The 27,397-nt window shown below is 37.8% G+C and overlaps 1 protein-coding gene across 2 annotated transcripts in view; it reads left to right on the forward strand.

Annotated features, from left to right (window-relative positions):
- Positions 1–27,397, forward strand: part of LOC114652606 (phosphofurin acidic cluster sorting protein 1-like) — a 142,511-nt gene that overhangs the window by 28,644 nt on the left and 86,470 nt on the right. For both annotated transcript variants that reach the window (XM_028802970.2, XM_028802975.2), the window contains exons 2-5: positions 9,525–9,612; positions 10,047–10,136; positions 10,235–10,360; positions 13,701–13,845. In XM_028802970.2, the coding sequence (XP_028658803.1) occupies positions 9,525–9,612; positions 10,047–10,136; positions 10,235–10,360; positions 13,701–13,845 (449 nt within the window). The remainder of the gene's footprint in view (positions 1–9,524; positions 9,613–10,046; positions 10,137–10,234; positions 10,361–13,700; positions 13,846–27,397) is intronic.

Genomic DNA, 27,397 nt, shown 5'->3' on the forward strand with positions numbered 1-27,397 from the left:
AAACTGCAGTCTGGCTTTTTTATGTCTGCTTTGGAACTGTGGCTTCTTCCTTCCAGAGCAGTACTTTCAGGTTATGTTGATATAGGACTCATTTTACTGATGATATAGATACTTGTCTACCTGTTTCCACCTGCATCTTCAGAGTCTTTTGCTGTTTTACTGGTATTGTTTGCAGTTTTCGTGCCAAAGTACATTCTTCTCTAACAGATAGAATGCGACTCTTTCCTGAGAGGTATGACGGTTGTATGGTCCATGGTGTTTATACTTGCGTATTGTTTGTATAGATGAACATGGAAACTTCAAGCATTTGGAAATATTTCCGAAGGATGAACCGTATTTGTGGAGGGCCACAATTTTTTTTTTTTTTTTTTTTTTTTTTTTTTTTTTCCTCCTCCCTGAGGTTTTGGCTGATTTATTTTGTTTTTCCCATTATGTCAAGCAAAGAGGCAGTGAGTTTGGTGGCAGGCCATAACATACATCCACATGTTTATTCCAATTAGGTTAATTGGCCATCAGAAGCTAAAAGCTTGACATCATTTTGTGGAATTTTCTAAGCTGTTTAAAGGCACAGTTAACATTGTGTATATAAATGTATGACCAGCTGGAATTGTAATGTAGTTAATAAAAATTGAAATAATCCTTCTGTGATCATTGTTGGAAAAAATTACTTTTGCCCTGCACAAAGTAGATGTCTTAAATGATATTCCAAATTTATAGTATATTAATATAAAATCTGTGGAAGAGTTATAAAGTGAGTTTTAAGAATTCATCCTAAGTGTATGTAAACGTTTGACTTCAGCAATATATAGGAACTTTTTTTTACAACTCAATCCTGATAAAATAGAAATCTTATTAGTTGGTACCAAATCTGTCCTCTCTACCCTTCGTGGGCTAAAAATTGACATTAATGGGATTCTGGTTCAACCCTCAGCATCAGTCCGTAATTTGGGTGTCATCTTTGATCAGCTTCTTACTTTTCAAGCACACATTAGCTCAATAGTACAGACAGCCTTTTTTCATCTTCGCAACATTGCTCATCTGCATTCTTTCCTCAGTGTGAAAGATACTGAAACACTCATTCACGCTTTGATCACTACCCATCTGGACTATTGCAATGCTTTGTTTTATGGTCTCCCGACTAAGTATATCATTAGATTACAATATGTTCAGAATTTTGCTGCTCGTTTACTTGTACACACTAAAAAAAAAATCTGCTGACATCACTTCTGTCCTCTATGATTTACATTGGTTACCAGTTTCTTCAAGAATCAAATATAAAATTATTCTTCTCACCTTTAAAACCCTTCATGGGTTAGCCCCTCATTATCTGTCGGAGCTGCTGCTTCCTTACTCTTCTGCCTGTGCATTACGATCATCGGACGCTAAGTTACTCACTGTACCTAAATACAGGTTAGTAACTATGGATGGCAGTGCTTTAAGTGATAGCCCCTTAAATTTGGAATTCTCTCCCTCTCAGGCTTCGCGAGGAAAAATCTATTATTAATTTCAAACTTCTGTTAAAAACACATCTTTTCAATGAGTAGTATTCTTTTTTGTGTATGTAATTTCTACTGTTTTGTTAATATGTGTAATGAATTATAAAGTGTCCTTGAGTGTATGAAAGGCGCTACATAAATAAAACTTATTATTATTATTATTATTACTCGGGTTGTCTTCCACTATCAAAGAGTGCACATTGTGAATCATTCCTTTAGATACAGAACGTAGTATTTCTTTTGTTCAAGTTGCATCCCATTCAAGGTTTATTCCTGCCTTTTGCCTGATGCTGACACACGCTCAGGTGTTCTACACTCTTTAGTAGAAGTAGTAGGTCTGGAAATATGGTGGATGAATTAATGGATAAAATTATTTTGAGTGTCTCACATTTTGTTTAACTTCTTATGTTGTGTTTAGATTAATTTTTTAGCAGTGATTAAGAAAGAAGAGTGCTGCCAGTAGTCCTGTAATTCACAAAGTAGGTTCAATATACTTTGTGTTTTTTGGACATTTAACCCTAACCCTAATTTTAGTTTTAAAAGCAGTGCTTTTAATAATTACTTTGCGTAGTTATTTGACCAGTACTTTTTTGGGGCTTCAGTAGCCAGCCAGTCCATTTCTAAATGTCTCTCAAGCAACATGTTGAACTCTGCTCCAGTATGGATATTTGAGAAATGTAAATTTAATGCATAAATAGATCATTATGTGAAACAAACAATTAAGATTAACTTAGTTCTTATTTGAGACTAAATTCAGTTTCTTCCCATGTTGTGCTTGGTACAAGCTGGCATTCTTTTGACAAATTTCATTAAAGTAGATCACGCAGAGATATTTTTCCTATTTGTTATTGTATAATATCTATTACAGTAAGTACTGGATATTATGAAGGCATTTAGTGTTAACCTCATTTTGCCTCTGGTTTTTCTTAATTAATGTTTCTCGTCTTTCGGGAGTAAAATAATTGTTTTAACACAACCTGGAGAGAAATGAGGTGTACTTTAATGTTGTTTACTATACATTTACATTTACTTTTTTAGCTGACGCCTTTATCCATGGAGACTTACAACATTTATGATACAATTGGTTACATCACTTTGGTTTTCCAATTGGAGAACAGGCAGGTCAAGTGATTTGCTCAAGAGCGCACAGTGTCAGTAGTGAGTTTTGACCCTACAGCCTCAGGGTTTGAAGTCCGAAGCCTTAACCACTACACCAGACTGCCTGTGTGTGCTATCCAAGATCATATCATACTGAAGCCTAAAGCCCCCAATAATACCTTACCTGCCAATCATCTCTTATATTGGTTTTGGTATTGTAGTTGCCATCTCAGAGGATGCTCCTATGGTTAGTCATTTTACCAAGTACAGTACATATATGTAATGTTGGTCATCACTGTGAAATAAAGAATGGAGTTTTATTTTTATTTATTTAGTTATTTTTTGTTCATACATCAGTTTTCAGTACTTTAGTGAAGCAGTTGATTTTTACTCACAAAATATTGCCCACTATGAGCATGTCTTTTTCTTGGCTTATTAAAGCAGGGATTTTCCAGCTATACTATGGTTGTAGTAAATGATAAATAATATTTGAAAATCTCAAATATAAATTTAGTTTGGATAGCTATGAAATACACATGATTGATGCAGGGACGTGCTGAATACAGAATTTCTCTCTAACACTTATTATGTCCCTTGGTAGAAAACCAATGCAGATAGTTCTGGTTTGTCACTTTTCCACATTTTTCTCATAAAAAAATGTTACTTTATTACGTTTTTTATGCTTTCAGTAATTGTAACTTAGTTTCTTAAACATTATTTTGTCAAGGATGACTAGGTTGTAGGAAGGCACGGCAGGGATTTTCTTCTGTCCAGGAGTTGGGTTGGACAGGAAGCTGGAGGAGGCAGTACAGGCAGTACACTAGAAGGAAGGTTAAAGCTGGTCGGAGGCAGGGACTCTTGGCCCTTCAAGGAAATGGCTGCATGGCATAAAACAAATGAACTATTTGCTGGCCTTTTGAGCAGAATCCTGGAGGTATTAATGTGTCATTCTTTAAAAGGCCCTCTGGTTTCATATCCAGTTGAGCAATGGTATGGGTATAAATGGAGGAGGAATATTAGGACAAGGTGCTGGAATCGAGTGTCAACTTGAGATCATGAAGGAGCAGGGTTAAAGGCTTGGTTAAGCCAGAGTTCTGTTCTTTATTACATTTTTCTTTTGTTGGTTTTAACCTACCCAACCTCATGTGCCTGAGAGTGGTGAAATGTTGAATAGCAGATACAGTGAAATTCTTACTTGCATCACCCTACAAACATATAGTATATAAATCATCATTTGTTTTGGACTTTGGCTGTTGGCTGTATATTCTTTTGGGTTTGGTCATTCACTGTTCACAATGTACTATAGTATGAAAACAATTACTCAACTGCAAACATCAAAAGAAGAACAACTGGGTTGTTCAAAGGTATTTTTCTGTTTCTTAAAGAAGCTTTATATATGTGACTAATGATTATTAGAGTTGCACCACTACTCCTACCTAATGCTACCCCTTGTTTCTGTTTAGTGCAGCCTTCTGCTTCTTTCTTAACATCATGATGCAGAGAATATGGATACATGAAGTGATCCATGTTCTATTTTTCCTGGAATAAATATATACTATATAAATGAACAGATATCAGTTAAGAATATAATTTACTTTTCCTGTAATATTTTAATTCTTCATGTGAAAATCTTTAGGGAAACATGATCATTGACTGATGTTGTTTAGTCTTCAAATAACCAGATTATTAAATAGCTTTATTCAAATAACTCGGCTCTGGATTTTTGTTGCCAAGTCTTCTGAAATGCCATGATCACTCATCTCACTCTTTTGGTCTTGTATTATTGAGAATTAAATGGCAGAGGTTTCATACATAGCTACATATACTCCTCTTCACCAAAGAAGGTATTAAGAGGTTTGTCATTCTACAAATTTCCCCTTTTTAAATATAGAACATCAGTGTCACCTTATGTTAGATGTATTGTGAATCAATATATCATTCAAGACAGACTGTAATTTAGGAATATACCATGTTTTTATAATACGCTGCAATATAATGCCATACCAGTTTTTTTGCCATTCTAGAGGAAAAGTGTATTGTTGCTGTGGTGTGCTGGTTTCTTAACAGTATTTTATAGGTTTCGTCTGCTCTTTTTCAGACAAGCAGTCCTATTAATGGCAAATTTAATGTAGCCTGCAGCCATATCATTAGAATGAAAACTGGAAGCAGACGTATACTAACGCTTTAAAGATTTTGTACTTGGGAGTTTACAAAAAAAAAAAAAAACTGTTAAAATCCTACTTTCCTCTACTTACACACAGAACATAGAGTAATTGTCCCATGAGGATAATTGTACTTTTCAGGGTTTAGCCGAGATTGAATTTTCTGAATCCCAGTGTATCAGAGAGCAAAGCTTTATAAAGAAAGCTTATTTAATGAATTCAGACCTTTTTGTTTGTCCTTTAATGAAAACAAACACTGCTTATCTGAATTTGGTCTGTGAGTGAAGTTGTTGTTAAGTACAGCAGCTCACATTTTCAACTAGAAAAAGATGTAAAGAAGAATTTAAGATGCTGTTTTGTAAGCAATAGGCTTGTTAACTTAACATTTGTCTGTTTCACTTGTAAACTTGTTAAGCATGCTAACCTTTTATCTTCTTGATCTTATAAACATTTGATAGATTTGTGGCTATTTTAAAGGTTTGTACTATGTTCATTTGTTTGTATGTGAACCCATGAGAAATGTAGCCTCAGTTGTTTGTTCTTAGCTGACAGGAGAAACACCCGGTGTGGTCTCCTGCTGCTCTAGTCCATCTGCTTTAAGGTTCTACGTATGGTTATTTGACTTACTGATGATACACACTTTGATTTGTTTATTTTTTATTGCATAAAATATTGTTATACTGGAAACAATCCATTCAAAGCCAAAGTTTAATATCAGCTGAAACCAGTCTGGCCATTCTCCTCTGACCTCTCGCATCAAAAATGCATTTTCGTCCAGATAAGTGCCACTCACTGGATATTTTCACTTTTCCAGACCATTCTCAATAAACCCTAGTGATGGTTGTGTGTGAAAATCCCAGCAGATCAGCAGAAATACTCCGACCAGCCTGTCTAGTACAAACGACCGTGCCACGTACATAGTCACTTAAATTGTCTCTATGTAATGTGAAAAGAAAATCTTTTTAAACAAAATGTAAATAAGAGAATTTTTGTGCCACTCTGAGAACAAAGATAATTGTGACTACTTTATTAGTCAAGAGCTAATTTTAAATGTTGATGTTCCTCCTGTCATGTATTGAATTTACTGTATGATTAGTTTGTGGAGAAGCCAAGCAAACTTCATGGTAATAAGAGAGAATGTAGGAAAAGTACATACTACTAGTGCGATATATAAATCTGCTTTTTAAATTACACAAGAAATCAAGCTTTTTAAGATCTGTACAGCTTTCATTCTCTCATATTTTTTTAGCATCATTTAAAGTACCTGTAGTAGATGCAATAAATTTGCTAATGTAGGATGTACATCTGCTATTACACCTCCGTTATCTTTATTTTTGTAAATTTTTGTGTGTTAACTCTTTTTTGAACTGGCAGAATGATATTCAAAAGGCAAATTTATTGGTCATTTTGTTAATGAAATTGAGAAAGTTGAGAAAGTAGCTTGTATGCATTCATGGGAAAGTTTAATTCATCATAATTATGGAAGAATGCATGGAAAGAATAAAAAAAATGAGAACACATGCCCTATTACTAAGTGAGAAGATGAGAAATTGATATAGAATTAATGAACAGAGATGTGAAGTGCAAGAAGTACTGGAATTTAGTAATTTTCCATTGGTTAAAAGAAGATATTTATGCAACAAAATCATCTGGATCAGACTTTACTGGTAGCATTTTAACCAGATTGGATATACGGTAGATTAAGCACTTGTGACGATGTTCAGAAGGCTGATTTTTGTGAGGTGTTATGGATCTGATTAAGTCTGATGCAATATTACTTGATCCAGGACAGAAGACAGTGCAAATATTATGCCAACTAGTATTCCTTTTATACTTGGAGCTTTCCTGTTTACCATCTTTGCTATGGTATTGACACAAACTTGCTAAAAACAGCATTTATTGAGAACCAATAACTGTGGCTTAGTTTTGTACAGTACTGCAAAAATGTCAATTTAAAAAGTTTTAGGCTACCTACGGAGATTTTAACCTCTTTATGTAAGTAGTAGGTATTTATTTGCTAGTGAAAACACCATGTAATATTACAATAAATATAAATATTTGATTGTAAAAATGCTTAACAAGAAATTTTTGTACTTTCCATAAACATATTGTCAGATGACTAGAACAGCATATGTGTACCTCCCAAATCTCTATTTGATGCACCCCAGTCATTCCATGTATTCGTTAAATTCCACCCACGGCATGCTTGATTCAGAATAATAAGGTGTGCTAGTACAGTCAGTTGTGATGCTATCAATGGATGAGTCACAAAGTTTAAAAATAAGTATCACTTTGTTTCTGGTTCGCTTTACAGTAATGTGCATATTTGTCTTCATTTGCCTTTTTTGATGTGATTTCTTTCAGTCATACATGTAACATAATTAGGAACACCTCTTTGAATCCTAGTTTTCTTTTGAGCCAAGGCTTTTGCTTTATCTACAGTAATCAAAATGAACATATTTTTTCTTGAACTGAAATAATCCAAATAAACTAACATTGATGTAATTAAAAATATATATACAGTATATATACCTGTATTCCTTCAATTGAGGTCTTCAGATTAGGTTTCTGCAGGATTCCTATTATGTAAAATTTTTGGGCAGCTTTCACTTAAAAAGTCAGTATCACTGAATTTTAACCTCTTTAGCTGTTTTTGCAATCTTGTAAAGTGTTAGCATTATACATTATTATTTTAAAATACTTTATTAAATTGAGCAAAGCTCTTAACCTGAAATGGTGCTATGTGATCCTTATTCCATTGTTAAATTTCTAAATTACTTCTATAAAAGACCACTTTTTTCAGTGTTTTGAAATGGTAATAATACTGGCCCAAAATGCAGTTCCCTGAAAAAAATTCCAGTCTCTAATGCTTGTTTATTTTTTAATTTTCCTTCCTTTTGGTGATCTATAAAACAGTATACGGTGTTAATCAGTAACTGTCACAAAATTTCAACAGAAGAGTATTTTGTAAATCTGATATGAGTTTTTTTCCCTTGTGTAAATCTAAGGTACAGTATATGAAATACTTATTCTCTGGTTATTTTTCTAATGTCTGTTGTCTAATTAATACTTGTAGACAATAGTAGCACACACACAAAGAAAAATGCATTTGTGTGAGACAGAGACATAATTAAAAAGAGCATTTATATATGAAATGAAAAAAGTGAAAAAGAAAAAATAATAAGTTATGCATACATTATTAATGTAAACAAAGTAAAGAAGAACCACTAACAAAAATATATGTAAACATAAATGTATATAATTACATTCGGTCACATATTGGTTTGATAGAGTCCTCCTTTGTGAAGAAAACAGGTGGATCACCCACTTTAACTGAATAAGGAGCTGTTACTTCTTCTGTTTAGACCCACCTGATGTTACAGGCTTTCAGAAGAAACCCTCAAAAGATGAAGACCAAAGGGTATTCTAATCTTATAAGTGGTCTGATTCTAGAAGAGCACAAATCTAGGATAAGGTATAAAAGCATTTCAAAGGCTTTAAGCTTAGTGTCATACATTGAGACCCCCCATGTTTTTACCCACCTTAGAGCTATATTATTTGCTTAAGTAATTTACTGTATGTGGGTGTATACTTAGCCATTCTTCTTAAACAAAAGTGGTTTCAAGTGACTGCTTCTTAATATTACCCTACCATTACCTTATTTATTACAATGGTTGTTATAATATGTACATGCATTATTTTAGGTAACTGGTTTCTGACTGGACACTTGCATAGCAGCTGCAGGTTGCAATCAGTTTCATAACTGGTAACTATTTCCTGCTTTTCAGTAAACTCCTTGTTAATTTAGCTTTTATTTTATTGCTGTCAAGCTGTGAGTGTTGTGATCTATCTTTTGCTGGAAATGTAGGCCATTTTACTCTTGTCATTTTTTAATGAAAACAAGAATGTTTTTTTAATAAAGAATTTGTTCCTTTATTGTAACTAAATAGCTGCAAACATCAATTAATGCCATAGAGGAGAAACTACATTAATAATCATTTGCATTCTTATAAGTAAGCAAAAAAAAAATGTTTTCCAAATAAGCAAGACTGTGGCTTATATCTAAAATATTCTTGACAGGCAAGACCAATACAGCTTATTCATTTTAATAGGTGTTTTGGTATCGAGATAAAAGTTGCAGTAGCATATCTAATTCAGATCAAGAATTAAAAGCTTATATTTATTGTTACAGAATCCTACATCATAGTTTCTATGGATAGAGCTTGAGAACCATTTTGCTACTTCAGTGGCAGATTTCAGAGTTATTGGAACACATTTTCTGTTCTCAGTGATGTGAATTAGCTCAAATTGCAGTGCTGATTTATTATTTAAATCTTCTTATTTTTTGTGCATATTTTAACATGTTGAACATGATAAACCTAGAAAATAAACTTTCTAATTAAGGTTTAAATTATTTTGGAGGAATTTAATGGTTATGATTGGAGAGTTTGTTTGTCTGAATGTACATTTATCTTCAAAATTGTTCTAATTTTACAAAGAAAAAGTCAATAATGGTACACCAGCCAATATATTAATACAAAAATCACTTTTGTGAAATGTTGTTATTCATGTGGTCTCAAACCTGCTTATTTAAAAAAAAAAAAAAAAAGTAATATTCTTATTTTTTTCTTTTTCTGCATAATATAATGAAATTTACTCTTCCTTTTTGATGCTTTGTGTAGTGGAGTTGTTTTGCTGTTGTCTCTTTCAGTATGCTATTTTTTTTTTTTTTTATTAAGGTGTACTCTTTTTTATTTTTTCCCCCCAGATTGTTCAGTTTAACTCTGAAAAAGTTAATTATGTTGAAGGAACTTGATAAAGACCTCACTTCAGTGGTGATCGCTGTCAAACTTCAGGTGATGATAATTTTGTTTTTCTGAAAATTACTGTATGTTTAGAATCCATGAGGCAGTGAAGCTTGTATCTTACTATTTTTTCAGAGTTTAAATAGAATTATTTAAAAAAAAAAAAAAAAAATTTTAGCCTAATCTCTCTGTCTCTCTCTGAATTACAAATATTTTATACAGAAAGCTCAGTTAGTGAATCCTTTTGAAAAGAAGAGATTTGCAGCAGATTATAATAGTGGTCCAAAGTAGTTATACTGTATATGGATACCAGAAAATGGTAGGGATTCCTGTTCCATCTTGCTCTGAACCAAGAAAAATGACAATGCAGAAAATCTGGATTTTGAAGGGGGAAAAAAGTTATATTATGAAAAAATATAGCTCTTTCACATTATGTGAATGAATTATTACATTTTAAAATAGTTTTTGTTTCATTCTGGTTTTAGGGTTCAAAACGGATTCTGCGTTCCAATGAAATTCTCCTTTCTGCTGCTGGCCTTACAGAAACAGATCTTCAGCTTACATTCTCTTTGCAGGTAAGAAGTGTGAAGAACATTTGCAGACATGTGGAATCTTTCTTGCTTTAAACTGAAATATTTTTAGTAGTTATTAAATCATTTTGCTCTTTTTCTAGTATCCTCACTTTCTAAAAAGGGATGCCAATAGACTTCAAATTATGCTACAGCGTAGGAAGAGATATAAGAATCGAACCATTCTTGGTTACAAGACATTAGCTGTTGGACTCATCAATATGGCGGAGGTAAACAAACATTCTTGCTTCCAGCAGTAGTACAGTCTACTTCAGGTTCAATTTCTGTATAACCAAAGTGTATTTGTATGACCTGAAATAACATGATATGTAAGGAGGAAGGATTTGGAACATATTTGCAAAAAACCCTCATTGGCTTTTTAGTTGGATTTTTTGACTAAAGATATTAAAAACAAAAGCCAACTGAATCGAAAAATATGATTTTCATTTGTGTACAGCATGATAAAATGTGTATTGCAACAGTTAGGTTACACTGTAAAGCATGTTCATAATGTCAAGGAGGTTAATGGGATTCAAAATATGTTTATTGTGACAAAAATGCAGGTGGTCTGGATCATTCCCTGAACCCAAAAAGACAACAACAATTTAAACAAAAAAATTTTTTTTTTTTTTAACAAAAAACCAAAATATTGATAAGAGTAAAATGGGAAATATCAATGTATAGCACAAAGTGAAAACAAAATAACCAACTCCATGCCCCTCTGTTCCTGTCTAACGCAACAATTATTTTTACCATAATTCTTCAATACATTACAGTATGCATTTTTTTATTATTGTATAACTCAAAAGTTAAAAACAAACACAAAATAATACTGCTGGTCCACTACTTTTGACTACATCTCTTCTTTTAACCTAAGAAATAGTCTTTCCGCTTCTCCATTAAGATAGCCAGGGGTTGCAATGTTGCAATTGTTATAACTAATTATTGAACTTAATATGTGTTACTACTATAATTCCAAACATATTTGGCATAGTATTTTTATCAATGATTTGAGAATGTTTGGCTGCCAATTCGAAATGCTTTTGAAGCCTAATTGTACCTAGTTTATGTTCCATTTGTGTCTGGCAGACCATTGTGGTTGCACAATTTTACTGCAACAAGTGTTTTTTTTTTTTTTTTAATGATAACAACATTCTCAAACTCGCTTTCAGTTTCAGGAATGTTCCAGACTAGAGCCTATCCCAGTGAGGAAGCAACCAGCGTTTTTTGTAATCCAATCTATCACAGTGCCTGCTTATGCAAAGCACAAACCTGTATAGAGCAATTGTAACTGGCAGATAACCTAACCCACATGTTGGTGTTTAGGAAAGCCACAGCACCAAGAGAAAAACCCAGAAAGATACTGGGAGAACATGCAGACTCCACACAGGCAATGACCGGGCACAGTAATTGAACCCAGGAAGCTGGTTCAATAAGGTAGTAATGCCATCACTGTGCAACTGTTAACACACATTCACCTCCCCCTATGCCTTTAATTAGAGGCTAATTCCTACTTTAAATTTAACATTTTATTCAATTTGATTGCTAGTTAACTTGTAGTGTTACTCACAATATAAATTCAGAATTAACAAAGTTTATTTATTAATATTATCATCTCTTTTCATAAACAGCAGTAGATTGGTATTCTAGCCTGCTTGTGTTATTTTTGTTTTTTGATGACAGAGCTTTCTTTTTACCAATATTACTTCCGACAACATAATACTTTGCAGATAATAGGCATAGTTGACGGATATGTATTGTTAGCCAGAAGCTGATTTACATATGCAGTGATTCTGTGTAACTTTTTCACTTTTTCTAAGTGTTTCAGATTGTGAGTATGACGTTCTATCAATAAAATATCATGATCTTGTCCCAAAAGCATATTTTGCTGGGGCATTTTAAAACCACCTTTTGAGGTTCAAAAACCAGTAAATCAAATTAGCTAAACTTGGACTTCAGTAAAAGGCACAAACCAGACATTTTAAAATGATTGGTTGAGGTGAAAAGTTCTACTCAAGTCCATCAAGGAAATGAATTGAACACCTCTGATTTAACTCCTTTGCGTCTCTCTGTCTCTCCATCATACAAGAGATTACTTTAATCAACAAAAATACTGTTAATATTCTGAGATTCCATTATTATTTAACAATGTTAATTTACATCATACGTCTAATATATTTTTGGGCCAACATTCAGATTATTTTACTGCCTTGTCTAGACACTGTAAATTGCTTATACAATTTAGACAATTCTAGTGCTCATATTATGTTTTTTTTATATATATATATAAAATCTACACTGCTCATAAAAATTAAAGGAAAACTTTGAAAACACATCAGATCTGAATGGACGAAAAAAAATCATGCTGGATATCTATACTGATAGGGACTGGGTAATGTGTTAGGAACGAAAGGATGCCACATCATTTGATGGAAATGAAAAATTTCAACCTACAGAGGGCTGAATTCAGACACCCCGAAAATCAAAAGTGAAAAAACGATGCAGCAGTCTAGTCCATTTCGCTGAAATTTCATTGCAGCAACTCAGAATTGTACTCAGTGGTTTGTATGGCCCCCACGTGCTTCTATGCATGCCTGCCAACGTCGGGGCATGCTCCTAATGAGATGACAGATGGTGTCCTGGGTGATCTCCTCCCTGATCTGAACCAGGGCATCACTGAGCTCCTGGACAGGCTGAGGTGCAACCTGGCGGCGTCGGATAAACCAAAACATAATGTCCCAGAGGTGTTCTACTGGATTTAGGTCAGGCGAGAGTGGGGGCCAGTCAATGGTATTAATTTCTTCATCCTCCAGGAACTGACTGCATACTCTTCGCTACATGAGGCCGGGCATTGTGGTGCACCAGGAGGAACCCAGCACCCACTGCACCATCATAGGGTCTGACAATGGGTCCAAGGATTTCATCCCAATACCTAATGGCAGTCAAGGTGGCGTAGTCTAGCCTTTAGAGGTCTGTGTGTCCCTCCATGGATATGCCTCCCCAGACCATCACTGACTCCTGGAATCTCCTCCATGCCCTTGAGACTGTACTGGGAGACACAGCAAACCTTCTGGCCATGGCGTGTATTGATGTGATATCCTGGAGAAGTTGGACTACCTGTGCAACCTCTGTAGGATCCAGGTATCGCCTCATGCTACCAGTAGTGACATTGACCATAGTGTAATTTCATTAACACCAAAGCAGCTGAAACCGTTTAACAAACCCCCCGCTACTTAACTGACCAGATCAGTATCCCAGACATTTCATTGACTTGATGCCATACTCTGATTAAAAAGTCTTCCTTTAATTTTTTTGAGCAGTTTATTTAATTTTAATGTTCAAAATCTGGATATCAGTTTTCTAAACTGAACTGCTCCAGTACAGAGTTGCGGTTGTCAAGCTGGAACCTGTCTCAGGATCTTTGAACAGAAGTTTAAAACCAAATCTGAGTGGAGTACCACAAAAAAATTTGCAATTAGATTTTGCTTAGTGTATGATATTTACACTCATTTGTTATTAAATTTAATGAATGCTATTTTTTTATTGCTTTTTTTTTAAATTTTATTTCAGGTGATGCAGCACCCCAGTGAAGGGGCACAGGTGCTTGGTCTGCATAGTAATTTAAAAGATATTGCTGTCCCAGTGGCAGAGATCCGCATCTACTCTTTGTCTAGCCAACCTATTGACCACGAAGGTCCAAAGGCTAAAATGTCTGGTGAGTTGGAACATTTAATATACTTTGATTGCACAGCGTGTAAAATTTGTTTTCAAAAGTATTGCATTTCATTAATCTAGTGCAAGAATTATGCGATTAAAATCTGAATATTTAAAAAAAATGTACATTTCCTGTATCCCTTGTTTATATTTTTATGACAATATAATCTTCTCATGGGGACTGTGTTACATTTGATTTATTCTATTTAACTTGGCTTTCACACTGCTTATTAAAGTTTAACAGAACATTAATCATTAGGATTGGCAGTTGCACCCAAGTCAACTGCCGATCCTAATGTGATGTGGGAGACCTTCCGTGACAACAACCTGAAGGTTACTGAGGGTTGTGTTGGTGTTACAGGTGTTTCATCTTGTAGGGCACCCTGGATATCATCGAGAAGAGTCACAGCGCACGGCTCAATGGCAACTCTGGTTTGTACCGGGAACTGAAAAGGACGGCTGCGAGGGCTCTGATAAAGAGGCATTTGTTAGATGGTGCATCACTTGCTCACAGATTCCTCTGTGGTCTAGCGACCCACGTCCTGCTTACAGAGGAATCGAAGTATTATGCACATCCGAATCTGTTCCTTGGAGAGTCGCAGTCAGGTTGGCTGATGGAACAGTCCTTACGGATGTCTGCAGTTGTGACCCACTGGGCTGGCTACTTAGAGCAGTTGTTCAAAGCTGATCCTCCAGCTAGCATGTTGGATATCTCTGGGTCCACGGTCCTTGAGGCTAATCCTCCAATTAGCTGTGAACCACCCAGTCTCACTGAGATTGCACTGGTGGCGAACCAGCTGAGGGGATGAAAGGCTGCAGGGATCTTTGGTATCCAAGGTGAACTTCTCCATGCAGGTGGTAAGGCTGTCCTCCTGGCATTGCAAGCAATCTTTGCTTACATTTGGGAGACTGGCATCATCCCAACTGACTGGAAAACGGGACTTGTCGTCCCTATCTGGAAAGGGAAGGGTGATCGCCTGGATTGCAGCAACTACAGGGGGATAACACTGCTCTCGGTGCCGGGTAAGGTCCTTGCTAGGGTCATCCTCAATAGGATCCGTGATCACTTACTCACCTACCAGCGACCGGAACAGTCTGGCTTTACGCCTAAGAAGTCTACCATCGACCGCATCCTAGCACTGAGGGTTCTCATGGAGTGCAAATGCGAATATCGGCAGAGTTTCTTTGCAGCCTTTGTTGATTTTTGTAAAGTGTTCGACTCAGTTGATCGAGCTGCCTTGTGGGACATCCTGAGGGTTCGCGGTATCCCCTCAAGGTTGCTGGATATCATGGCCGGCCTATACACTGGTACTGTGAGTACTGTGCAGAGAGAAGGCAGAACCTCTGCGTTTTTCCTAGTTGATTCTGGGGTTCGTCAGGGGTGTATTCTTGCTCCTACTCTGTTCAATGCTTGTATGGACTGGGTGTTGGGCAAGGTCGTGGGGTCCAGCGGGTGTGAGGCTTCTGTTGGTTGAGAAAGATTCACAGATCTTGACTTTGCTGATGATGCTGTGATCTTCATGGAGTCAATGGAGGTTCTGATCGGGGCACTCGAGAGTCTGAGTGTCTGGGCTTGCGAGTGTCCTGGATAAAAACCAACATCCAGGCCTTTAATGACCTCTTGGGCACAGCCATCAGCAGTGTGTCTGTTTGTGGAGAGAGTGTTGACCTTGTCGAGAGGTTTACTTACCTTGGCAGTGTCATTCATGTCTCTGGTGACTCTTCCTATGAAGTCAGTAGACGGATTGAGAGAGCATGAGGGGGTCATGAGGTCGCTGGAAAGGGGTGTGTGGTGCTCCTGATATCTATGCAAAAGGACAAAGGTCCAAGTCTTTAGAGTCCTGGTGCTTCCTGTCTTGCTATATGGTTGCGAGACATTGATGCTATCCAGTGACCTGAGACGAGGACTGGACTCCTTTGGTACTGTGTCTCTCTGGAAAATCCTAGGGTACCTTTGGTTTGACTTTGTGTCATGGAGTCCCGAATGAGGCACATTGCCTGTATTGTGAGGGGGAGCGTCAGTTACGGCACTATGGCCATGTGGCGCGTTTCCCCGAGGGTGATCCAGCTCATAAGGTCCTCATTGTTGGGGACCTGAGTGACTGGACCAGGCCAAGGGGTCGCCCATGTAACGCCTGGCTGCAGCAGATAGAGGGTCATTTCCGGATGGTGGGACTGGACCGCATGTCTGCCTGAGGGGTTGCCAACTGGGATCCCGAGGTGTTTCGTTGTGTAGTGGGTGCAGCAACGCACTGTACCAGTGCATGCTCCCCGACTTGACTTGAACATTAATGTGCATAATGTTTTTAAGTTTATGATAAATGTGGTATCGCATATTTTTCCTTGCTATGGTATAATGCACATTTAAACCAAGTATCAAGCTAATAGACTGAAATGACTGGAAAGAGACTCAGAATTTACTTTATAAAATACCTGTGCTTTGAAATCTTTGGTGTAGTAGAAAATCTTTGGGTAATGTTCTGAAACTTTTATTCAATTGTATAATTTCAAGATAATGTGTCGCTGGTCTGGTTTAACCAGGCAGAATCATATGATCATTTAAACCAAGAGTTCATGTTTGAGTTCTTTGATATACAGACTTATGTAGTTTGATATGGAAGGGAAGATGGCTCCTTTTGCTCCTTATTCAGTAGAGATGGAACAATTCTTTAATTTAAAAGTATTGAAATTGTCTCAAAGTTCTTATTCTGTGGATTTACCCAACAAATACTATGCTAATAATAAAATGCTAAGTACCCCGTTGCTCTGAAAGAGTTTTTAGATGACTGCAACAGAGATGTAAGGGTTTGGGCCAGCCACTGTCTAGGGGTCTCCAACACGTCACTCACAAGCTACCGATAGCTCGTAACCCCTTTCCAAGTAGCTCGCCAAAGGGTTAATAAATCCTACATAAATTTGAAAACTTGATTAGTCAAATTAGGGGTGGGTGATCTTTCCAAAAAATCATATCACGATACACAATTTGAATTGCAATCTGTCTTTTCAATGTGGCGTACTCTTACCAGAATATCCGGACTCAAACTCATCAAGACCTTAGTAACACTTTATTTTAAATATCAAACAAAGTTGAATTCAATTGTTCTCTCATTTGCTAGTTAAGTGGAGTTAAGGAACACGCCCCGAAGCTGTCGAGTTAAGTGAGGAAGGCCCCTCCCCTCGGTCCGGTATATGTATATATGTATATATATATATATATGTATATATGTGTATATATGTATATGTATATATGTCTGATTCCCATATAAAACGGTCGTGTTTTTCATGTCAGTCACAAGAATGAACAAACACAGTCTCCTATAATTAAAGATACAGAGTTTCAGAGAATTTTTGACCATATTGAATAAATCATTCAAACTGTGAAGCTGAAGCTAATGACTTTTTAAAAAGATAATTGCAGTCATAATTTAGCACACCTGGAGTCCATTTAATGAAACGAGTTCAGAGGTGTAGCCTAGAATTACTTTGATTGATAGAAAAACACTATAAAGTTTGAGTTTGAGCTTTTGACAAGAAGCATATCCAGATGGGAATCATGCCTCAGACAAAAGAGCTGTCTGAAGAGCTACGATTGAGAATTGTTAATCTACATAAGGCTGGAAAGGGTTATAAAGTCATCTCAAAGATTTTAGATATTCATTAGTCTACTGTTAGGCAAGTTGTCTATAAATGGCGACAATTTGGCATTGTGGCTACTCTGCCTAGAAGTGGGCGCCCTGCCAAGATGACCCAAAGAGCACAACGCAAAGTCAGCAATGAGGTGAAGAAGAACCCTAGAATGACAGCAAAGGACTTGAAGAAGTCATTAGGACTGGCTAACATCTCTGTTCATGAGTCAACTATACGCAAAACATTGAACAAGAAAGGAGTCCGTGGCAGGACACCAAGAAGGAAGCCACTGCTATCAAAAAAGAATATTGCTGAACGCCTGAAGTTTGTGAAAGAGCACTTGGGCACTCCACAATGGTACTGGGAAAATGTTTTGTTGAGTGATGAAACCAAAATTGAACTATTTCGGAGGAACAAGCAGAACATCATTTGGTGTAAAAAGGGCACTGCATATCAACGTCAAAACATCATCAATACAGTAAAGTATGGTGGCGGGAACATCATGATTTGGGTCTGCTTTGCTGCATCAGGGCCTGGACAGCTTGCCATCATTGAGGGGAAAATGAATTCACAAGTTTATCAACAAATTCTCCAGGATAATGTGAGGGTGTCTGTCCATCAACTTAACCTCAGAAGAGGCTGGGTGATGCAACAGGGCAGTGACCCCAAACATCGCAGCAAATCCACAGCACAATGACTTCAGAAGAACAAACTCCGCCTTTTGGATTGGCCCAGTCAGAGCCCAGATCTCAATCCTATTGAGATGCTGTGGAATGACTTGAAGAGAGCCATACACAGAAGACAACCAAAGAATATGGAAGAGTTAAGGCAGTTCTGCAGGGAAGAATGGGCTAAAATTCCTCCCGCACAATATACAGGTCTGATCTGCAGTTACAGGAAGCGCCTGGATGCTGCCAAAGGAGGGTCAACCAGTTATTAAATCCCAAGGTTCACTTACTTTTTCCACTACCACTGTGAACGTTGAATGCGTTTTTAAAATAAAGACATGAAAGAGTAGAATTTTTTGTGTGTCATTGGCTTAAGCTCATTGTGTATATCAGTACCTGTGACTTAGATGAAGATCACATCACTTTTTATGACCAATTCATGCAGTTAACCAGATAATTCCAAAGGGTTCACATACTTTTTACTTTGACTGTACCCCTGTGAGTCTGCCTTTTCTGACATGAATGTCATGAAATCAAAGTTCAAAACAAGACTGACAGATGAACATTTAAATGACTCCATAAGAGTGAACCTAAGTGGCTACACTCCACCATACATCTCTCTTGTTGACTCCATGCAGTGCCAGTCATCTCACTAACTAAAAAACACAGCACACATGCAACTGGACATGTGAATACTCTTGTGAAGTGAAACCGTGACATGTAACAAAATGACAAACGAATAAGTAATATCTGTGTATTTGGAATTGCATTGTTTTGTTTTGACAGCATTCATGTTTTAATTCAATAGTGTGAGATGCACTAGAAAATGCATACAGACATACAAAATGCACTTGCAGGTGAACTAAATATTTTTTTGTGATGTTTTAATCATCCATTCTGCTGTTGCTAAGTTACAAACGCAGCACCCTGAGGCGCTTGTGCTAATCGCTGGAGATTTTAACTATGTGACGCTGGACAAAACATTACCTGCCTTCTCCCAGTATGTGGACTGTAACACCCGGGGAAATAAGACTATTGATTTACTGTATGCAAACGTTAAAGACGCATACAGCGCCACCCCGCTGCCTGCGCTTGGGAAAGCAGATCATAACCTGGTTCTGCTTCAGCCTCACTACATACCAAAAGTGAGGGTCCTACCTGCAACCACACAATCATTCAGGAAGTGGACCCCTGAGGCAGAGAAGGCTCCAAGAGAATGTTTTGGAACTACAGACTGGGATATCCTACAGGGATCACATAGTGAGAACATTGAGGAAGTTGTTGACTGCACTACCGACTACATCAACTTCTGTATGGACATTGTAGTTCCAGTAAGAACTGTACGCTGCTATGCTAACAACAAGCCATGGATTACAAGTGACATCAAGGGCCTTTTGAACCAGAAGAAAAGGGCTTTCAAAGGCGGTGATCAGCATGAGCTCAAGCGCGTGCAGAAGGAACTCCGAGTCCAGCTCAGGGCGGCGAAGGAGCAGTACAGGAGAAAGCTGGAGCAGAAGTTGCAGAATAATAGCATGAAGGAAGTGTGGGATGGGATGAAGATCATTACTGGCTGCAGCTCGAAGCGGGGTACCACCATCGAGAGAGACGTGAAGAGAGCAAACCAAATGAACAACTTCTTTAACAGGTTTGACCACCCTAACCCACTCTCACTCTCACCTCGGAGTACTGCACCCTCCACAAATTCTTCTGCTGATACCAGCATAGGAGAGACATCCCCACCCATAGTTACAACAGCGCAAGTGAGCAGAGAGCTGAGGAGACTTCGTGCCAGCAAAGCAGCGGGTCCAGATGGAGTATCGCCACGACTGCTGAAGGTCTGTGCATCGGAGCTGGGGGGTCCTCTACAGCGCATCTTCAACCTGAGCCTGGAACAGGGGAGAGTCCCGAGGCTTTGGAAAACATCTTGCATCACCCCAGTCCCAAAGGTATCACGTCCTAGTGAGCTGAATGACTTCCGGCCTGTTGCTCTGACATCACATGTGATGAAGACCATGGAGAGGCTGCTGCTTCACCACCTGAGACCACAGGTTCAACACGCTCTCGACCTTCTGCAGTTTGCATATCAGGAGAAGGTGGGAACGGAGGATGCCATCATCTATATGCTACATCGATCCCTCTCCCACTTGGACAGCGGCAGTGGTGCTGTAAGAATTATCCATATTACTAACCGAGAATGCTAAACCGGATGGACGCAGGGACATCTGGCCATGGGCCGTAGCCGCAAAAAGACGTACTGCGCAGGCGCAAAAAGAGTCCGCGAGAGGCGGATGAGGAGCCGCGAGAGGGGGACAAAAGAGGCCGCGAGAGGCGGACAAGATCACAGAAAAAAGGAGTGAGCACAGAAAAAAGAGAAAAAAGGAGTGAAAGAAATGAATCGCAACGAGCACCGAAAAAAGGAAAAGGCACATAAAAAAGTAGTCAAACGCAGGCAAAGCACGAAACACATTGCACACGAAACTAGACCCAAAAAAAAAAAAAAAAAAAAAAAAGAGGCTCGCGCACAACAGCAAGGCACCCCCCCCCCCCTACAGGCACCGGACGGGACACACACCAAGAGGGGGATTCAACAAGCCCATGGAACACAAAAAAAAAGAACACAAAACCACCCCACAGACCCTACAAGCAAGGGACGGGACACACACAAAGAGGGGGATTCAACAAGACACAGGAACACAAAAAGAAAGAAGACGCTCGCGCAACAACAATCCTCACCCACCACCCCCCCACACACATCCATAAGAAGTGACACCCAAAGCCACATATTCTAAAGTGAACGTCAACACCTTCACACTAGACAGCATAGGTGTCAGCATAGGTGGATCTCCTTACAATAAAGCACTATTAACCGTTCAACTGCAGAAAAGGAAACATATTAACAGTGAGTGCGATCCTCCTTATTACTTATCCATATTTCGCATGCTGAGAAAGAAACAAGTCATGAATACACGGTCACGGGTACAAAACGAAAAGGAAAGGATAACAGGAACAAACACACGAACACGAAAGAAACAACAAAATAGACGGCTATGCAGCATGGGTGGATCTCATTACAATAAGGCACTATTAACCGTTCAACCGCAGAAAAGGCTCCATATTAACAGTGAGTGCAATACTCCTTATTACTTATCCATATTTCTAAAAGAAAAAATGTCTCGACTCCAAAAACGCAAAGCTCAACTAAAGCTTCTAACTAACGATGTACCTAAAAGTAAAAACTTTATAAACTGCATTAGATCCTACAATAGTTCATTTGCTTTTGCATCTACCGGAGTAAATATCAGGCCACCAAAAGGCAATGGCCCATACTGCTTTCCCATATGTGCACAAATACTGCATCGCATTGGAACAGTGCACCCTGAAACAAATCAACAACGCAAATATGCACAAATCTACATCCTAGATCCACATGACACAATCTATCAATCAAAGTGCTGCATCGCAACAGGCACGGATTCAAAACGAAACACCTCCCGTCTCAGACATACGTTAACGGCAAGGAAGGCTACAACGGGCTTCTCACACAGCACAGGCAAATCGATTACAGCTACAAAACAACACGTCCCAAATACTACACATGCAACAATGCGCCTCTCAAACGGCACAAGCAAAACATAAAATCTTTATCAACTGCATTAGATCCTACAAATCGGTATCCACTATGAACATTAACGGTGGCACTGCACGTGACATCCGTCTTGAAAAAATGTTAATTATTGATGAATGTACAATGGCATGAAGTCACTTACTCAACACCATTCATAAACTTCTACAAACGTTTTTGAATAATAATATTCGCTTTGGAGGAAAGGTACTTTTATGAGGAGGAGATTTAAGACAGTGATTAGCTATTCTTCCAGATGCCATGCGCTCAGCTATTGTTCAGTGCACCTTAAAATACGCAGACAATTGGCATTGCTTTCAAAAGATACAGTTAGTAAAAAAGATACGATGTCCAGAACCAGATCATAACAATTGCTTATTACAACTGAGAGATTGTACACTCACCAATACAGATGGACTTCAGCCACATATTATTACAATTCCTCAAGCCTTTATCTGCGACGACTTAGTTACAGAGAGATATGGAACAGCAATCTCATTAGACCAAATGCCCCTTTTAACACAACGCACTATATTATGTCCAAAAAATATTAATGTGGAAAACATAAATACCCAAGTCATTCCATTACTTCCTGGAGAGACACAACTCTTTCTAAGCTCTGACAAACTTGACTCTGATCACAACAATAACCATCTTCATTGACCTTACAAGTTCTGACCTGGAATTACCTTTTACACTTAAATGGCGTGTACAAAGAAATTTTCAAATAAACCTTTACACTGTGCCACACACTTTATTGTTTGCTTTCTATTTGCATCATCTACACCGTCACACTATTCTATATCTCATTCATACATCACGCTCTTTGTCATTCCCAACACCAGGGGTTGGCGAGCGAAGCGAGCAGGAGGCGGAGCCCCCTAGTGTTCCTAGACTTCTCTAGCGCCTTCAACACAATCCAACCTCTGCTCCTTAGGGACAAGCTGACAGAGATGGGAGTAGATTCATACCTAGTGGCATGGATCGTCGACTATCTTAAAGACAGACCTCAGTATGTGCGTCTTTGGAACTGCACGTCTGACATTGTGGTCAGCAACACAGGAGTGCCACAAGGGACTGTACTTTCTCCGGTCCTGTTCAGCCTATATACATCGGACTTCCAATACAACTCGGAGTCCTGCCATGTGCAAAAGTTTGCTGATGACACTGCTATCGTGGACTGCATCAGGAGTGGGCAGGAGGAGGAGTATAGGGACCTAATCAATTAGTTTGTTAAATGGTGCGACTCAAACCACCTATACCTGAACACCAGCAAAACCAAGGAGCTGGTGGTGGATTTTAGGAGGCCCAGACCCCTCATGGACCCCATGATCATCAGAGGTGACTGTGTGCAGATGGTGCAGACCTATAAATACCTGGGAGTGCAGCTGGATGATAAATTAGACTGGACTGCCAATACTGATGCTCTGTGTAAGAAAGGACAGAGTCGGTTATACTTCCTTAGAAGGCTGGCGTCCTTCAACATCTGCAATAAGATGCTGCAGATGTTCTATCAGACGGTTGTGGCGAGCGCCCTCTTCTACGCGGTGGTGTGCTGGGGTGGCAGCATTAAGAAGAAAGACGCCTCACGCCTGGACAAACTGGTGAGGAAGGCAGGCTCTATTTTTGGCATGGAGCTGGACAGTTTGACATCTGTGGCAGAGCGACGAGCGCTCAGCAGGCTCCTATCAATTATGGAAAATCCAGTGCATCCACTAAACAGTGTCATCTCCAGACAGAAGAGCAGCTTCATCGACAGACTGCTGTCACTGTCCTGCTCCACTGATAGACTGAGAAGATCGTTCCTCTCCCAAACTATGCGACTCTTCAGTTCCACCCGGGGGGGTAAACATCAACATTGTACAAAGATATATTGTCTATTTTTTTTTTTACCTGCATTATTATCAATCTTTAATTTAATATTGTTTTTTGGATCAGTAAGGTGCTGCTGGAGTATGTGAATTTCCCCTTGGGATTAATAAAGTGTGTGTGTGTCTGTCTGTCTGTCTGTCAAAATGTGAGTTGTGGACACCAACATTTTGTAAATGTTCAGGCAAAACAAGCTTATTCAGTTTGTTTGGTTTGAAATAAGCTATGAGAATAAATGTTAGAAAACCATGAGTAGCTCTCGGCCATTTTTATTTTGTTAAACTAGCTCTCTTCGGGGTTCGGGGGTTGGAGACCCCTGGTCTAGAAGCATGTAAAAAGGGAGAAATCTACTAAAACAATGAATAAGAGACTGCACAGTCCAATCTGTATTTACCGTACATCTTCAAACCAGAAACTTAAGTAAGGATTATGTCCAGTTTACAAAGGTATGGAATTCAGAGAGCCAAACTGTTGTTACAGTTGAAAGGCATGCCTCAAGACATGCTAATGCATAGTAGAAAATCAAACACCAGCATATGTATTGGTATTTGTGCCCCAGGACAAATGTAAAAATTTAAACAGAAAGCAGTAATTTTGGGTGAATCTTAACTGTAAAAATCAAGTATGCCTTATCAACATCAGTCTGCAAATATCTTCCAACTAGTAACAGTTGGCAAGCTGCACAGAGAGAAAGTGTGATCATTTAAGTCTGAGATTGTGCAAGTTCCTGAAATGATTTAAAAAAAAGACTGCTCCTTTTGCTGATTAACTTAACTTTAAAACCATAAGATATTATAAGAGTGTTTTAGTTGAGACTGACAACACATTTGGTTAATCTCCTGTTTTGAAATCCGTGTAAGACAGGAAGTGTAAATGATTTTGCATCCTTAATGAAAGCAAAGTGGTTAAGCATTTTAAAATTGTTTTGTTTGTCTTTTTTGCTGCTGTTCAGTACTTATTTCTTATGCAAACAAATTTCTAAATAATCTGTCTTCTTGTCTTTTAAATTAGTCCACACTTTGGTATTAGTGAAGCTGTAATAACTGAACAGTTTGATTATGTATGCAGTTTTAATTAAAAAACTGATACTGCTTGCTATGGATGGACTTTTGTTTTAAAGCATGTTTTTTTTTCCTCATGGTTTTGACTTTCATTTCAGCTATATAAATATAGAACGATAGATAATATGTTTTACTGGAAATTTTTTATACACTAATTGGGGTAACAACATCAATTGGCACTGTATGGAAAAAGTAATTGCCCCTTACATTTAGTAATTGTTGCATGATCTTTAGCTGCAGTGACTACAACCTAAACTTCCCGTAATTCAATATCACTGTGTCACATTACTGTGGAGGAGTTTTTGTCCACGCTTCCATATAGATTTGCTTTAATTCAGCAAGACGGGTAATCTCCATTGGATTCATGTGTCTACTTTAACTAGACCACTGTAAAATGTTAATTGTTTTTTTTTTTCACCCATTTGGTGTGGGCTTTAGATTTTCTTTTGGATAATTGTCTTGATGCTTGAAACAACTACGCTTCAGGGGCTAGACAGCTGAATAAAGGCAGCAACATTTGTTATGATGTACTTATTTTGAAATTCTATGTTTGCTTTATGTCAGACATACTCTTCTTAAATGTCTTTTTAGGATCCTTTGGGATTCATGAATGACTTAACACTGTTCCTCACCCACACGCAGGAAGATTCCCTAATGTTCAAAGTGTTATCCATTTGATGATTTTGGGTCTCAAGTCAGGTTTGGTGAAGTTCCAGAGTCTTAAAAATTGCTTTGCATCTCATTGCAAACTAACAAATGTCAACATTTTTTCTGGGCTGTTCGTCTATTTTTTTGGTTGTGGATTTATGCGCTTTTAGTGCTTGATTGTTGAATGTTTGTGTCATCAGTTTGACTGTGATGGCAAGGGTCAAAATAAGAGAGGTTTGTATTTACCAGGGCTGTTGTTAGTGGCTGGCTGTGTTCAATCAGCTGACTCTTATTATGCTTTTAACAGGGTTCATTAAATTTTGGGACCATTACTTTTGTCACACAGGACCAGTTAGTGTTCGATTAACTTTGTTCAGTAGGTTAATGAAAGAAGTTAAGCAAAAAAACTGTGTTCACTTGTGCACAATAATAGAAGACGTTAGGATGGGGCAAACACCTTTGGGGAGTGCACAATGTATCATTTGTTATTTTTTGTTTATTTCTGCACACTTTAAAGGTGTGAGCAATATGGCAAAGTGTCTGGATACCATTTCATTTACTAGGTCAGGCAACCTTTAGCAAATAACAACAAAACTATATAGTCCTTTTAAAGTGTTTCTGTCACTATAGAGCTATGTGAATAAGTAGCTGGGCTTTGAACAAATAGCAGTGAATTAGTAGCTGAACAAGTACCTAACTATCGGGACAAGATAAAGAAGTTTGCATTGCATTTTAAATGTCTTGGCTTGGCAAATCTACTCATAATGCATTTTACTAAGGATGGTTCAGTACATTCATTGTCAGAGTCATCTTGGAAACAAGACTATATGGTATGCACAGTTGCTTTGTAATTAGTTGACAGGTAACTTTTTGTGCATAAGTGCAGGTGTGCTATGAGATGGACTTGTATCCCTTAAAGCATTGGTTCCTGCCTTGAGAGATTTCCTTTTTTCTCTGCTCCCAATATATTTGGTCATTTTGTTTGTGTTTCCTTATCTCTTGAATGTGTTAATTTTTCAGCATTTTCTTCAGTTTAAATTCCATGTGTATTTCTTTGTTGTGTGTCAGCTATTGCATTGTTATTAGCTTTTTCTGAACTGAACTGCTCTGAGAAAATTAATGAAAGCGATCTAGTTTACTATAAACATGTAGGACAGTCTTTTGGGAAAAAATTCACTCCTATTGAAATATTTTTTAACTTTTTCTAAAATATTTAATATGACTGTCAATGATTAATTTACATCTGTGATGAAAAGTACCATTGGAAAAGAAAGAAAGAAGAGACAAACACATTTTCTTAAGTGATTTCCCTTATGAGTTTACCTGTGACTGTTCCTAAAGGCAATTGACCTGGGCTTAAATAGCAATTGCAAAATACATTGATGTTAGAAAGCAGCCTGTCTGGTTAAGTATTCTAATGTGAAATTGATATTGTTTAGAGACTTCTTGATTGGAATATAGTCATTTGATTTGAGCAACTGTATTTAGTCCAAACTCACCAGTAAAGTGAGATCTCTGTTTCATGCTGTTAAGGACTTATTCTGCATCCAGAAATAACAAGACTTCTGGAACCTTGAAGGCCTTAGGAGTATAAGCTACATTAAAAATCATTGACTACTGGATTGTTGTTTTTGACAGTTTTATAGTGTCATCTGTATTGTTGTACAGCATGAGCTTCCACTAAAAGGTAGATATTTCTGTCAAATAATTTTGTGTGTATTTGTTTAATTGAATACCTGAATATTTGTATTACTTGCTTGCATTTATTGCTGTTATGTTTAGTTTTAGATATACAATCTATTTCTTTGCATCTGCTATATATGCATAAGACCTACTCCTCAAAAAAAAAAAAGTTTTACTGTTTTATTACTCTATCAGAAGGAGCATCTTTTACAAGCACACTTCATAACATAGTATTCTACTACAGTAATCCAATTCAGAGTTACATTGGAAGCATATCTCAGCTGCTTTAGATGCAAGGCAGCAAACACACCTGAATATGGCCAATTTGAGAACATGCACATATACATAATCATTTATACTGAGCCAATATAGAGT

Source organism: Erpetoichthys calabaricus, chromosome 1 (assembly GCF_900747795.2).
Source record: "Erpetoichthys calabaricus chromosome 1, fErpCal1.3, whole genome shotgun sequence".
NCBI classification, from domain to species: Eukaryota; Metazoa; Chordata; class Cladistia; order Polypteriformes; family Polypteridae; genus Erpetoichthys; species Erpetoichthys calabaricus.